This window comes from Quercus lobata, chromosome 7, assembly GCF_001633185.2.
Source record: "Quercus lobata isolate SW786 chromosome 7, ValleyOak3.0 Primary Assembly, whole genome shotgun sequence".
NCBI classification, from domain to species: domain Eukaryota; kingdom Viridiplantae; phylum Streptophyta; class Magnoliopsida; order Fagales; family Fagaceae; genus Quercus; species Quercus lobata.
In genome coordinates this window covers 34104737-34116631 of record NC_044910.1, presented here as the reverse complement: position 1 = coordinate 34116631, position 11895 = coordinate 34104737, and the positions used below count along the sequence as shown (strand labels likewise).

Below are 11895 nucleotides of genomic sequence, written 5' to 3'. Positions count from 1 at the left end.
ACCTAAAGAATAACACATAAATACTGTACCTAAGTCTTGCCCTTCTTATAAATACATTGACATTTTGGTCTCTATAAATAAAAAAATAAAAAAAGAGGAAAATTTACAATATATTTCATTATTTATTTACAATTTTTTAATTTATTTGAATTTATTATGAAGAAAATTATAAAATTTCAAAATAGTTGAAAATTATTTTTATTTCAATTTTTTTGACTTTTTAATTTCAAAATAGGTTTCTTTGAATGAATTATTCCTACTTCAATTGTGTTGACATTCTTAATATATGTCTAATTTTTCTTTCATAATTGTATTTTTTTATTTTATATATATATATATATATATATATTCCTTAATAAGTTAAACTCAATATTACTTTAACTACAAAGGTTAAGCCCTTTTATAGTTGTACTCTGGTTATATAATGTATTATGAACCTGATCTAAAACACTAGTATTACTATTTTCGTGTGTGTTCTAATAAGTATTACTATTTACTCAAAAAAAAAAATTACTTTGTGGTTTTATCATGTAAGTATTTGTTGGATTATTAATTCTATATATTTATATACCATAAGTCTATAACTTTAGGATCTAATGTTAACAAATTTAATATATGTATAAAAAAATTATTGGGTTCTAAAAGTGTACCTTATATAAAGAGCACTCAGTGTTTAAGTATTGTTATTTAGTTTTTAGTATTTTGAAAATACGTATTTGAGTGTTATAGAAATACATGTCAGAAGTATTATTGTTGTTTAAACAATGAAAACTATTGTTTAAACAACAGTGCCAAACAACCCGTAACATTAATACGTTATTATGAATGTTTTATATAATGCTTTGTATTTTAAAAAAATTGATCTATCAATTTTTTATATTTTATAATATATTTGTAATTATTATTTACATTTTTATGATTCGACTAATAGTCTACTAGTTGAACTAATGATTCACCAACCCAAAACCTATATAGGTTCAAGTTTCATTCTTGGTTTAATAACTACGTATGGATGTTTATTTTTATTTTTATTTTTTCCTCCTTTTGTTTGTGGAGCACTATGGAGAACTAAGTTGCTGAAAACAAAAATGAGTGGTCCAATTTTCATCTATCAAAATTAAAAAGGATATATTATTATGAAGCAATCAAAGGAGTTAGAATCAGTGAATCACGCATCTATACTGAAATAAGTTGAAATATATTCATTTCATCTTAAAAGCTCAACTGATACTTTTCTGTATTTCCAATAAAAATGTCTAGGGTTCAAATACCTATCTGTTTTATGTATATATTAAATTATAAACAAGTAAGGGTAAGGGGTGGATCAAATCTGCCAATGTACTTGCTCCAAAAAATTAAAGTGATCACACACACCAAAGACAAATAGCACATATTTTCTAAAGTTTAAACAAAAGGGCACCACTTGCTTAGTGGGCAAAAGAGATATAGAACTAGCTGAAGCATGAGCTACCAACCATGTTTGGCTTTTAGGGACTGTATAATCAAGAAGCACAGGGAACAAGCAGAAATCGGATCAATGCACACTGCCATATTCAGAGACAATTGGCTTAATGCATAATGTTGTGCGTACTATCACACCGTGTTTTGGATTCAAAATCAAATCCATGGGCGTATCTATTTACATGGCGGTTTGAAGCTTTGAATTTCTTGAGGTTCCTTTACGACACATGGATGTGGAGATGTCAACATCCCTAACCTAATCCACATATAGGCCACTAGAACTGTTAGGCCTAACCAGTGCACTAGAATATATATATATATATATATATATATATATATATCTTTGGTTATTTTTTAAAGGGTCCAGTTAATGTGCGTCTTTAGAGCACATATTAACCATTTATTTTGGGAAAGTTTTTATGAGAAATTGGAAAAGTTATCAAAACAGTGAATTATTTTTTCGTTTTTTTATAAAAAATTTCCTAAAATAGATTATTAATATATATCCTAAGGGCACACGTTAATAAATTTCTTTCTTTAAATTACCAATATATATATATATATATAGGTCCATTATCTAGGTGGAGTTTTCACTATGGTCATAGTCATAAACTATCAAAATCCAACTTGTCAATAATTTTTTTTTCTTTTTTTAGCAAAACTTGTCAATAATATTATCATACATACATATCAAAAATTTTAACTAGTTCTAGCCACTTTGTTATCAAATGAAACCCTTTGTCTTAATGTGTGTGATCTATTTTATGTTTCACTAACTATATAACTTAATTATCGCGCATCTTCTTCTTTTTTTTCTCTTAAAGTAATCAAAATTTAAAAAATAAAACACGTGGTATATTACAAATCCTAGAGTATAAAACGGAATAATCTTTAATTTCATGAGATGGTCCGATGTTCATGTCTTTACTACCCAATTAGCAATTCTTGTATCTATTTTCAAATCATCTTAGGTTGGGAGACAACTACAATGCAGTGTGCACTGGACTATCCAATTAGCCCTTTGGCATTTTGTTTTCTCTGAAGTTAAGAGCTTTAACAAATTGGATGGTAATCACTATGAAAACCAAATCTTATCCACAAGGGGGTTATAATTACTTATTAGTAGGGCAGTAAATAGAATTAAATGGTCCATTTATCCTCTCAGCTACAGTGTTATTTTGGTCAGTGGAGCGTGCAAATTAAACTTCCTATAGCTTTCATCAAACTACCCAGAAATGTACTTCCACCTTTCCTAATTATTTCAAGGAAAGTATGATCATGAAAATGATTTTCACCAACCGCAACAAGAAGCTTCAAAAAGGAGGAAAAACCAGAATCCCACACACAAAGGCATAGGAGAGAGAAAGTTGATTGGAATGGCAAAGAAACACCAAATAGTTCTTGGAATATGGGGAATCAGAAGCAGCTTCCGTTCCCTTATAGCCTTACTTGTGACTATCCTAATAATCACAGCAGTTTATCTCAGCCAAGATAGTGGAAGATTCTTTGAAAATAGAACCAATGTTGAATTGTCACAGTGCAATTTGTTTTCAGGTAAATGGGTGTTTGATAACCAAAGTTACCCTCTATACAAAGAGAAGGAATGCACCTATATGTCTGATCAATTGGCTTGTGAGAAGTTTGGAAGAAAAGACTTGAGCTATCAGAACTGGAGGTGGCAACCTCACCAATGTAACCTCCCTAGGTATATATTTTCTCACAATCGTTTATGTCTGATATAACTCTTTACAGTGTTACAACCATTCTATAACTTTTTATAGATTAATATTTGGAAAGTTTTATTGTTGTAATATATGACATATTCACTTCATTCTTAATTAATATTTTGCGTATAATGTTAAAATTAAAGATACATGAGCTTTAAACATTATATATGATGAGATAAATGGTTAATGACTTTCAGTCATCTTGGTATTTTACAAGCATGTATGCATATTATAACAAATAAACATAATCTAATGTTAATTTGTCAAAATACTTGTTCAATAAAAAATTATGGGGTGGTGTAAATATACAAATATATATACATGATGATGTTAAAGATGTCTTTGTCTATGGTTTTGAGCTTTGTGGAACTTTTTTCTATGTTAATAAGGTTCAATGCCACAGCGTTGCTGGAGACGCTAAGGAACAAGAGGCTTATATTTGTTGGGGATTCACTGAATAGGGGCCAGTGGGTTTCGATGGTCTGTCTGGTCGATTCAGCAGTCCCTCCAACGCTTAAATCCATGCACACCAATGGCTCATTGAGCACCTTTAAGGCCACTGTGAGTAATAATATTTGCTGCAAAAAAAAAAAAATGTTGTAGAAGTGCATTATACACCTTGTGCTGTGGATCTGGGATATCTGGGCTTGGCAATCCAACCACTCTGGGATTAGGCTTGAGTTTCATAGTTGGGCTAACAGTGAAAGCTAATTAAGAACCCAAACATACCCTCTAAGAGAGATAGTATCTCATAGAGCCATTGTATATAGTGGCTTCTCAAATTATATGGGGCCCAAAGATGTATGGGACATACTGCTGCGAGAGTTGTTGCATATAACAGTTCCATCAGATAGTTTTTCCAAAGAATGGATTACCAGTTTGCTTAAAAAGTGGATGATGAGGGATTCAAACTAAAAAAAAAACAATTTTATGTTCTCTCACAATTGATGGAGACCACACACCAATATACCCCAAATATTGTGAAATGTTAGTTGGATATATCTCTTACACAAGATATCCTAAATTTTAATTAAGACCGACCGAGCACGGTTATTAAGCTATAAGGCCCTTAGTAAAGAAAGAATAGCTATTAGTTATTATTTGAAATAACTTAAAAGGTTGATTTTGCAGTTCCTTACAATTGCTATAAATAATTAATATTGAAATAATTCTCTTACATTTGTGCTTTTTATAGTTGTAAATTTTACCAGAGAAGCTAATGGTTAATTAATCTAATGAAGGAATACAATGCCTCCATTGAGTTCTACTGGGCTCCATTGCTAGTGGAATCAAACTCTGATGATCCATTGAACCACCGAGTACCAAATAGAACTGTCAGAGTCAAGGCAATTGAAAAGCACGCTAGGCATTGGACTGATGCAGACATACTCGTCTTTGATTCCTACCTGTGGTGGAGAAGGCCCACAATGAAAGTTCTGTATGTACCTTATAAAGCCCAATTAATTTTTTTTCTTAATGATAACAATAATAGGAAAGTCAGAATTTGAAGCCTTGACGTCTCCGTTAGAAATATCGATAAATGAAAATTGAGTTATAAGACTTTTAGATAATTAATAACATTTGCAATTATTTGATTATTTGCACCTTTTCTATTCCAAGAAGAAAGATCACGTATAATTTTATAGTATTGCGTAACTTATTTGTTGGAACCACCATTGACTTAGTATTGATCTAATCTTATTTTTTATGTGACAATGATTAGGTGGGGATCATTCGAGAGCCCAGATGGGATATATAAAGAAGTTGAGATGCTTCGCGTCTATGAGATGGCTCTAAGAACATGGTCTGATTGGTTGGAATTTCATGTCAATCCAAACAAGACCCAATTGTTTTTTGTTAGCATGTCACCAACTCACGAAAGGTATCTTGACTAATTCCTTTCTCCTATAACTCATTTATAATCTGACCCTTCTCCAAGGTATTGGTCTGAGTAGTTTTGAATTTTTATCTCATTTATATGAGGTCTTAGGTTCAAATTTCTTAATCAGCATCTTCGGGCCACCCCAAAGGAAAATTAGGTGTTTTAAGAATCCTAAATGTCCACGTTAACAAAAACATACATCAACATTTTACATTAAAAAAAACAAGTCAGCTCTTTTAAGTAATTGAGAAAGCTGAATTCATGAGCAACGTTAGGGAAATAAAAATTTTCACTACTTGTTTGAGTAACAAGAGCAACATCAATTTCACATGAACATGCCATTAACAACTTTTTTTATTATGTTCATTATATGTTATGTTAAATTTATCATGTATCCAAACATGGGAAGCATTTAAGCTCAAATTATGGCATATGGTCATTTTATTGTTTTATTTTCAAGGAAAAAAAATACATCACTTTTAATAATTGCTATTGATTTTTTTGCTAATTAATAATTGCTATTGATATTGCATAGAACTAGTGGAAATCTAATATGTATGTATATTCCAGTGGTGAAGATTGGGGTGATGGTGAAAATTGTTACTCAGAAACAGAGCCAGTTTTGAAAGAGGAATTTTGGGGAAGTGACACAGATCCAAAAACGATGCGTGTAGTTGAAAATGTGCTAGACGATTTGAAAACAAGGGGTGTAGATGTACAAATGCTCAACATTACACAACTCTCAGAATATAGAAAAGAAGGCCATCCATCAATCTATAGAAAGCAATGGGAACCTCTAACCGAAGAACAAATATCAGACCCAAGTACTTATGCAGATTGTATACATTGGTGTCTCCCTGGAGTACCAGATGTGTGGAATGAGTTCTTGTATGCTTACATTGTTCATCAATGACAAATTGGAATTAAAAATAAAATTCAAGAAAAGTTTGTACTTCTTTTTCAATTTTAATTGTAAGTTTTTTATTTGGGTTCAAGCGTGGTAAAGTCATCTTTTGTTGTGATAACCCAATGATTGACTTCATATACGGTGATTGCAATTTAACCACATTCCTTTTAAAAATAAGGATCATATAACTACAAAGTAAAGAGAGTGATGCCAATATTACATATTTTACTATATAGGTCTTACCAAATGATGTGTCACTAATAATGAAAAGTAATTTAAATACTCATTAATTATCTTTTTGAAGTGATGCCAAGTTTGTGGTGTCACATTCATTATTACATTAGTTTATGATAAATTACATTTTTTTCACCCTAAACTATCACATCGACTATACTTAACTCTTTGAATTATTGAAATGCACAATTAACCCCCCAAAGTTATAAATCTATTTCAATGTCCCCTCTACACTCTATTTTACTGTTACTGACAGGAATGACGATTCTACATCCCACTGACGAAGATAACATTAATGACGAAGGGATCATCTATAACGAGGTCATCAGAAACAACGAAGATAGCCATCATCACTGACGAAGGCAGGAGGTCATTCAATGCAGTCAATCAATGACCTGAGCAGTTACTAAATCGGCCAAGCAGACCGTTGGGAGCCTCTTAAAAGTCTCATTACTGGACTAAGGGCGTTACTTCAGAGAGCATTAACAGCCCCAACGGCTAGCCCCCAAGGTCTCAGGTATAAAACTTTCATACAACCAACAGTAGAGGATATATGCAAAAATACTCTAAACATTACATTTGACTTCTTTACTGTGTTTGATTGGTATCCTAACTTTGGCATCGGAGACTTTGTGGCAGGCACCACACCGGTGGCCCTCATCGAGCAAACCTTCACATTCTACAAGGGATTCCATCCACTCACTCTTACTGACGAACTTGTGTTCCATCAGTTTGGTGCCATCTGTGGGGAACGAGTTTTCAGATTCACATTCGAAAAAGTAGTTTCCATCAATTCTCCATATCTAGATGGAATCCAACCCAGATTCAGCAACCTTGGCCCAGCAAGTTCAAGCCCTTGTAGCCACCATTGAGGAACTCACCAGACAGAACCAGGAAATGAAGCTGCGGCTCCAGCAGGTTCAACAAGCTCAACAAGAAGAAAACCGGTCCAAATGTGACAAGGAGGGAGAGGGGGATAGCCAACAGAGGGAAACCCCCCGGAGACCAATTACTCCGGACGAACAGAACTCAGATCTTCTTCGGGAAATGAGAAAAGAGATGGACGAACTAAGGAGCGCTATCAAAGAAAAGACAGACCGGAGCGTAGACAAAATGATAAGGGCTACAGATTCACCCTTCACTGCAGCAGTACTTGATTGCCCCGTGCCGTCAAAGTTTCGCCTGCCTCAATTAGAGCCATTCGACGGACTCAAGGACCCTCAGGATCATCTTAATACCTTTAAGACGACTCTAGGTCTTCAGCAGCCACCTGATGAGATATTGTGTCGTTCCTTCCCTACGACTCTCAAAGGAGCTGCAAGAGAGTGGTTCACTAAGTTGCCAAACTCGTCCATAGACAACTTCGATCAGCTGAGTAGTGCTTTCTTGCGCCACTTCATAGGGGGACAACGCCCAAGGAGACCAGTAGATTACTTACTCACCATAAGACAGGGAGAGAAGGAGACTCTGAGGTCATATGTCAAGCGATTCACCCGGGAAACTCTGGAAGTGGACGAAGCTGATGACAAGGTGTAGCTGATGACCTTCAAAGCAGGGTTGAGATCTAGAGACCTTGTGGCCTCTCTTGCAAAAAACCCCTCGAAGACAATGGCTGAAATGCTCCTGAAGGCACAGAAGTACATGAACGCGGAAGATGCTCTAGCTGCCATAAAAGATACTGAGAGACTAGGGGATAAGTCCAAAGGGGAAGACGACCGCAGAAAGCAAAAGAGAGACAGACCAGAACGTCGGAACAATGACTGGAATAGAAGGAGAGACGACAAAAATCCTCGTCAGGTAAAATTTACTCCTTTGGTTATGCCTGTTGACAAGATTTTCACGCAGATCAAGGACAAGCATTATCTCAAATGGCCCAGGCCATTACACTCGTCCCCCAACGTACGTGACAAGAACAAGTATTGCCGGTTCCATAGAGACCACAGCCACAACACAGAAGATTGCAGAGACCTGAAGGAACAAATAGAGGAATTAATACGGAAAGGAAAGTTACAGAAATATGTAAAGAAAGGAGAATATAGCAAGTTCAGAGACGACAACAGGACCCAACATGAATTCTTTACTCGGGATGACAACCATCCGTCCCAGCCTCCACGCAAAGTGATCGGGGAAATAAACACGATCACGGGAGGACCATCCTCAGGAGGATCATTTAGATCACTCAAAAAAGCATGCCACAGACAGGTGAACAGCGTCCACACCATGCCTCCGTCCAAGCACCGACGAACATACCAAGACATGTCCTTTAATGAAGGAGACGCCAGGGGAGTAAAGCAGCCTCACAACGATCCCCTGGTCATAGTGCTGAATATAAAAGGGTTCAATACCAGAAGGATCCTTATTGATAACGGGAGCTCAGCGGATATCATCTACCTCCCAGCCTTCCAGCAGTTGAGATTAGATCCAAAAAGGCTTCGCCCTTTTGACTCTCCGCTCGTCAGCTTCAGTGGAGACAGGGTCTACCCCAGAGGAATAGTGACTCTGACGGTGACGGCAGGGACCTACCCATTGCAGTTGACCAAACAAGTAGACTTCCTGGTCCTACAATGTCATCATTGGGAGGCCCACCCTAAACAAGTGGAAGGCGGCGATGTCGACCTACTGTTTGAAGGTGAAATTCCCAACAGACAACGGCGTGGGTGAAGTGAAGGGTGACCAGGTCCTGGCAAGAGAATGCTATCAGGCCATACTGGCAAGGAAGGAGAACCACACGTGGACGATTGAAGAAAAAGAGGAGGACGGGATGGAGACCCTGGAAGCAGTGGAGTTGGTAGAAGGAAATGCGGACAAGACGACCAGGATAGGGACGACGCTAAGCCCCGAGATGAGAACGAGACTCATAAAATTCCTTAAGGGGAATCTAGATGTCTTTGCATGGAGTCACGAGGACATGCCACGCATATCTCCAGAAGTCATCCAGCATAGGCTGAATGTGGACCTCAGCAGGAAGCCCGTTCAGCAACGACGAAGAACCTTCGCTCCAGAACGAGATCAGGCAGTAGCAGAGGAAGTAACCAAACTCTTGACGGCTGGATTCATCCGAGAAGTATATTATCCAGAATGGCTCACCAACGTCGTCCTGGTAAAGAAAGCAAACGGAAAGTGGAGGATGTGTGTAGACTTCACCGACCTGAACAAAGCATGCCCAAAGGACAGCTTCCCTCTACCAAGGATAGACCAGCTCGTGGACTCCACCGCCGGACACAAGCTACTGACGTTCATGGACGCCTTCTCAGGGTACAACCAGATAAAGATGGCTGAAGAAGACCAGGAGAAGACTGCCTTCATCACAAGCCAAGGACTCTACTGTTACAAGGTGATGCCTTTTGGGTTGAAAAATGCTGGAGCTACATACCAAAGATTGATAAACAAAATGTTCAGCCAACAGATTGGCAGGAACATGGAAGTATACGTGGACGATATGCTCGTCAAGAGTAAGGAGGAGCTCACTCATCTGGACGACCTGGAGGAGACTTTTGCAACCCTGAGAAAACACCAGATGAAGTTGAATCAAAGCAAATGTGTTTTTGGGGTAGTCTCGGAAAGTTCTTGGGATTCATGGTGTCCCAGAGAGGAATAGAAGCAAATCCAGAGAAAGTATGAGCTATCATTGATATGGCCTCACCCAAGACCGTCAAAGATGTACAAAAACTTACAGGAAGGATAGCAGCTCTAAATAGGTTCGTCTCTAGGGCCACAGACAAATGCCTGCCCTTCTTCAAAACCCTCAAGCAGGCTTTTGCTTGGACCGACGAATGCGAAGCAGCATTCCAAGAGCTAAAGCAATACCTGAGCAGTCCACCTCTCCTGAGCCCGTCCAAAGGAGGGGAGAACCTATACTTGTACCTGGCGGTGTCAGCTTAGGTAGTAAGCGCAGCCTTGATTAGAGAAGAAGGCAAGAAGCAACTTCCGGTGTACTACATCAGCCAAGCCTTTCAAGGAGCTGAGTTCAGGTACCCAAGGATCGAAAAGATTGCGTTCGCACTTATAGTAGCCTCGCGCAAGCTCAGGCCGTATTTCCAGTAAAATCCTATCCTTATGATGACGGATCAACCAATTAAGAAATCAATGAACAAACCAGAAGCAGCAGGGAGAATGGTCCAATGGGCAATCGAACTCAGCCAATTTGACATCGAGTACCATCCAAGAGCAGCTATCAAGGCACAAGCTCTGGCTGATTTCATCGCTGAATTCACTCTTCCAGACGAAGATGGAATTACAGACGAAATTGATAAATGGACAATACAGACAGATGGTTCGTCAGCCCAAAAGAGGGGGGGAGTAGGGGTCGTCATAACCACCCCCGACGGAGAAGTGATGAAATATGGGGTTCAACTGAAGTTCCCAGCCACCAATAACGAAGCCGAGTATGAAGGAATATTGACGGGCTTGAGGCTTGGGAAAGCTCTTGGTGCCAAAAACTTGCTGATCCAGAGTGACTCAAAGCTGGTAATCGGAAAGATCAGTGGAGAGTACGAGGCAAAGGAAGAAAGGATGCAGAAATACCTTAAACTGACAAGGCAACTAACTCAAGAGTTCGACACAGTGGAGTTCGTCCAGATACCAAGGAGCCAGAATATTGAGGCCGACGAAGTGTCAAAACTAGCATCATCAGAAGAAGGGAAGATGAGCACAGACATGGCAATAGAGATCCAGAAACACCCGAGTATTGAAGAGGTGGCGGTGTTCTCCATCCAGAGCACAGACACCTGGATGACGCCCATAATATCTTTCCTCCAGGACGGGCACCTACCTCAGAATATTGACGAAGCCAGAAAGGTCAAAAAAAGGGCAGCCAGGTTTACGATCCTGAATGACGTCTTGTACAAGAGAGGCTTCTCTATGCCTTATCTAAAGTACGTCGACGAGGACGAGGCCAAATACATCCTGGAAGAAGTACATGGAGGAATCTGTGGCGACCACGCCGGCTTCAGATCCCTAGTCAACAAGGTGATAAGAGCGGGGTATATTTGGCCAATCATGCAGGGGGATGCTGTTGATATCGTCAGAAGGTGCGACAGATGCCAACGGTACAGGAATGTGCAACGGCTTCCAGCGGAGAAAATGACGACCATAGCCTCCCCATGGCCGTTCGCACAATGAGGAATCGACATCGTCGGTCCTCTACCCCAAGGAAAAGGTCAGGTAAAATTCCTTCTAGTTGCTATTGATTATTTCACAAAATGGGTTGAAGTAGAGGCCCTAGCAACCATCACTGAGGCTCGGATTCGGAGCTTCGTGTGGAAAAACATAATCTACAGGTTCAGGATTCCCTTGACGATCATATCTGATAATGGGAGGCAGTTCGACAGCCAAGGCTTCAGAGACTTCTGATCGGACCTCGGGATCAAGAATCAATTTTCATCCCCGGGACATCCTCAGGCAAACGGACAGACGGAAGTAACGAACCGGACGCTGCTCAAGATAATCAAAACCAAGCTGGACGAAGCAAAAGGTGCCTGGCCAGAGGAACTACCTAGTGTCCTGTGGGCATACCGGACTACAGCCAGAACCCCAACAGGAGAGACACCCTTCAGGCTTACCTATGGCACAGAGGCAGTAATCCCAGTAGAAGTTGGAGTAACAAGCATCAGACGAGGAACTTTCAGAGACGGACTCAATGACGAGGAACTGCGGCTCAACCTGGATTGCCTGGATGAAGTAAG

At 38.8% G+C, this 11895-nt stretch overlaps 1 protein-coding gene across 1 annotated transcript; it reads left to right on the top strand.

Moving 5' to 3' along the window:
- Positions 1–2791: 2791 nt before the first annotated feature.
- Positions 2792–6096, top strand: LOC115953546 (protein trichome birefringence-like 34). The gene is made up of 5 exons (XM_031071271.1): positions 2792–3166; positions 3578–3749; positions 4430–4626; positions 4912–5070; positions 5641–6096. Exons 1-5 carry the CDS (start codon positions 2838–2840, stop codon positions 5981–5983), a joined length of 1200 nt encoding a protein of 399 aa, XP_030927131.1. The 5' UTR covers positions 2792–2837; the 3' UTR covers positions 5984–6096.
- The last annotated feature ends 5799 nt before the right edge of the window (positions 6097–11895 follow it).